The following is a 4,158-nucleotide window of genomic DNA, read 5'->3' as shown; positions in this document are numbered from 1 at the left end:
TCTCTAGCCTACACGTTCTTTATAACCTATTGCTGAACTGAATCACAGCTGTACCAAGCCAGTTCAATCTTGTTTGCACTGAAACGGAATATGTTATAAACCACAAAATATAGCCGCATTTCTATTCATCAAGCACCCTTCAACCCGAAGCAGCGTTAACCGCATGCCCTGTCACAACAAACGCACAATAAAATGCTGTCACAACACTAGCTGGGTTTCCATCCAACTATTTAGTGCAAATTAACGCTTAAACTTCACATCAAATCTTTTAAGTCGCGCGCGAGTCAAGGGGTGAGCCGAGACCCTATGGCGCAATGAAAGTGAGGGCCGGCGCTGGTCGGCTGAGGCTGAAGTGGGATCTCCGCGCCGTGACGCGGGGCGCACCACCGGCCCGTCTCATCCCGTGGCATTTACGGCTGATCAAATCGTAGGGTCAGATGCGTTTAATAGCATTGGTTATCATGAAAAACGTTTCATAATTTTAAAATTGCCATATTTTAAAAACGTAATCCAAAATGTAATCAAGTAATTCTTGACAATGTAGGCCTAACTATAATCTGTCTACACATTTTTTCAAATGTAATGCGGGTTTATTATAGTTTCTTATTTTTTGTAATCTGATTACGTAGTCGCGATTACATGTAATCTGTTACTACCCGACCCTGTCTGTAATTTGCTAGATAGAATTTAGATTTGATACGTTTTTGATATTATACTGAACACTACTTGATACTGCAATGATTTTAGTTACCCTGAAAATACTAGCATATAGGCTAGTCTTTTAGACTGTAGTCTAAAATTGTCAGTCTGAAGCGTTTGTTGTTCAACTGGACCCATCTGGAGGCGACAGGATATGGAAAAACGCAAGTCACTGTAAATTAGAAATTGACACACACTGACCAAAGGCTATCTGCATTTTCATGCACATATGCTGTATGCATTTATATCAGCTTTTTTAATTTTTCCATACATTTATCTTACTTGGAAACTCGTGTGTGTGTGTGTGTGTGTGAGAGAGAGAGAGAGAGAGAGAGGCGGGGTGGGGGTTCGCTGTCTGACATTTTCGTTGATCTAATTAAGTTTTTTAAGTACCTTTTTTGGCAGCAGCCGAGCGATGATTCATCCGTCATATCGTCAAAATCACCCTCTGGCTGACCCCGTTTCCCAGCGAACATATGGCGCGCTACCGCCCACGACCCGACTCAATTAAATACATCCTCCGTAATGTATTGGCCCAGCTCCACTGTCGTTTATCAGATTTATATATAAAAAAATCACAAAAGATCGCACAGTTTAATGAAATTATCTAAGACCACAACAGCTTTATGATAAATCTGTCGGATTTTTTTTTGTATTTAGAGGATGTGTCAGGTATGAGCGAGGGAGAAGGAAAAAATAAAACCCAATGCGGAGCGAGAGGGGTGCACCTTCAGTGTGGGCGACAAGAGCGGCGACAAGTGCTGACCCTCGCCTGACGTGCCTCGCGCGTCCCTGAGAAACTAGAAGCTCAGTTACTATGACGATGAGAAAGAGAGCCCTGCGATTCCCTGCTCCTCTGTGTCCCCGCGTGCGATTGTGTGGGAGAGAGAGTGAGAGAGCGAGAGAGAGAGAGAGAGAGAGAGAGAGACTGATGAGCTGAGAGATCCGTGACAGGCAGAGAGATGTTATCACTGCGTTAAAGTGATTCCCGTGTTTCAGGCGACGCGCGCCAGGGTCCTCTGAATTAACTACGAAAAGCAAAGGGAAGGTATCCCGGTAGAGGAGAGGGTACAAAGAAATGGGGTCTGGGTCGTCTGCCTATAGGATGATATACCTGGACGTCGATGGAAGGATTCAGAAGGTAAAAATGTGACTCGCCAGCAATATCCTGCCTTTTTCATCTTCAACGCGTGTGGTCACATTTATCACATTTTCCCTCATCCTCTACTTTTATTCAGTTAGATCTTTTTTTTGCACTTTTCAGATCAGCGAGCCTCCTCATAATAGGAGATTTTCTGAACACTGGGGTTACCCGTTAGCAATTTTATTGTACCTAAGTTGTGGGCCTACTGTCTTTGAGCTTTAGACAACAGTAACCTAAAGGTTGTGTTGCATCGGTTGGTGTTAATTGTAGGAATCAAAAGGTTTATTAAGTTAAAGATACTGATAAATGAATTGTAATGATGTGCCAGACAAACCTGATGCCATACAGGTACGCACGTGGGTGGACAGAAATGACGGATTTTACAACAAAGTAGAAGCAACACCGTAATTGAGTTGTTCACGGACGGGAAAATGACATTTTACGTAAAATGTTCTTTCCATTCCACACGGCATCAAGACATTATTTTTGTCTATTTTTTTTTTCTTTTATCATTTTGTGTGTTTTTAAAGTCATTCGCTCAAAATGAAGAATATTTGTCAAATTATCCAGTTCTTCCAGGCAGTGAGGAAAAAACAAAACAAAACAGAAAACTACAAAATGGTATATGTCACTATGTCAATGCGAAAGCTTCATTCCGTTGTACATGTATTTGGCACTTGCGATCAGATTTCTAGAATACTCTGAGTGACACTCGCGCATGATATCAGTAGTGCTTGTGTGCAGGAACAGTTACAAAGCACTTGATCACTACAGTTTGAAATAAATAAATAAATACATACATACATTTTTTTTTATAAAATGCTGAATAATTTTGTGATTCCATAAGAAACATGAGAGGATGAGATTTCTGATATGACTTCTGAATAGATGGACCTCTTTACTTTGCGTAGGTCTTGAGAAATAAGAATTTAGGACTTTGAACAGATCTTTGATATAGAAGTCCAAAAAAAAAAAATCATGCTTTAGATTGCAATTTTGGGTCAAGAAATCCACCAGCCTCACAAAGCTACTCTCCCGACAAGGAAGTCATTCACGGGCTTAGTAAATATATTGTGTGACTATGTACTTGTAGCTATATAAACAATGCCAGTGTGGTAGTGTTGAAATCGGTGTGAAAGAATGTGTGTGTCTGTGTGTGTGTGTGTGTGTGTTTGAGTTTGTTTGTATGAGTCCACCCTGAGGCATTATGTTTTAACAAATACACACACACAGACACACACACACACACACACACACACACACACACACACACACTGTGCATGCTCTTGTCCTGCCTGAATTGTTTGATTTGCTATATTAAACTGTCAACCTGTTAACTCACTTTATTGATTAGCGCTTTCCAACGAAAGCATATTCCTTTGTATGACTCTGTCTCTTCCCTTATCTTTTCTCTCATTCTCTTCTCTTCCACTCTCTCATCTTTTGATGTCTGCTGAGTAGTGACTCATGATTGGAGAGTTTCTGTGCTATAATTCAGATCCAATTGTTCTTCGAGAGAAGATTAGATAATTTGGTCAGATTTCCTAGGTAGTGTAGCTTGATTGTTATCCATCTCAAATGATGGGCTGTGCGCAAGACCCAGATAAATGGTTTACTTGGAATCAATCACTGTTTAACCAAATATGGTGTTATCACCGGGTCCTCGTTTTGGTTTCAGAACATGACCGCATAGGATAATCGTGTAAATCAACAAATGACCCACTATGCTGCTTTAATTATCCATTGCTGTGATCATCGGCTAAATTACAAAATTACATTGAAATTGTGGACTTTAAGTAGGACTTGTGGTCATTGTTATAGTTTCCATTGGTGTATGAATATGCCTGCAGCTGTCATTGAGTCTGATTTTCCACGAGCCATACAAACAGCATATTAAATCAGTAATCAGCATACTAAAGCCCAGAGCACAGCAATCACAACAAGGCATTTAAATGAGCACATCTATATGTATATGCTCTCTGTATCCCTCTCTCTCTCTCTCTCTCTCTCTCTCTCTCTCTCTCTCTTTCACACAGACACAGAGCCCCCCCCCCCACACACACACACACACATTCACACATATACACACACATTTCACATATACACACAAACAAACAATCAAAGGGTGAGAAAAGTGAATGCAATTTTCTCTGCCTCATGAAAAGCATTAAATTAGCCATATGTCATAGGACCTTTTTTTCTCAATGGATATTCAAACTTCACTCCTCCTCCACAACAACAAAGGAACCCATGTGAGGGGATGGTAGCGTTGAAACTGAGGAGTTTTTTTTTAATATGTAGAATGAAACGAACAG

The 4,158-nt window shown here is 40.6% G+C and overlaps 1 protein-coding gene across 1 annotated transcript in view; it reads left to right on the top strand.

Moving 5' to 3' along the window:
* The first annotated feature begins 1,777 nt into the window (after positions 1-1,777).
* pde9aa (phosphodiesterase 9aa) overlaps positions 1,778-4,158 on the top strand; it is a 16,820-nt gene continuing 14,439 nt past the window's right edge. Inside the window, exon 1 of the mRNA XM_030785856.1 lies at positions 1,778-1,840. Within this exon, the coding sequence (XP_030641716.1) occupies positions 1,778-1,840 (63 nt within the window). The remainder of the gene's footprint in view (positions 1,841-4,158) is intronic.

The sequence above is a fragment of the Chanos chanos genome, chromosome 10, assembly GCF_902362185.1.
Source record: "Chanos chanos chromosome 10, fChaCha1.1, whole genome shotgun sequence".
Classification (NCBI taxonomy): Eukaryota; Metazoa; Chordata; class Actinopteri; order Gonorynchiformes; family Chanidae; genus Chanos; species Chanos chanos.
This window is presented reverse-complemented; position numbering and strand designations above follow the sequence as displayed.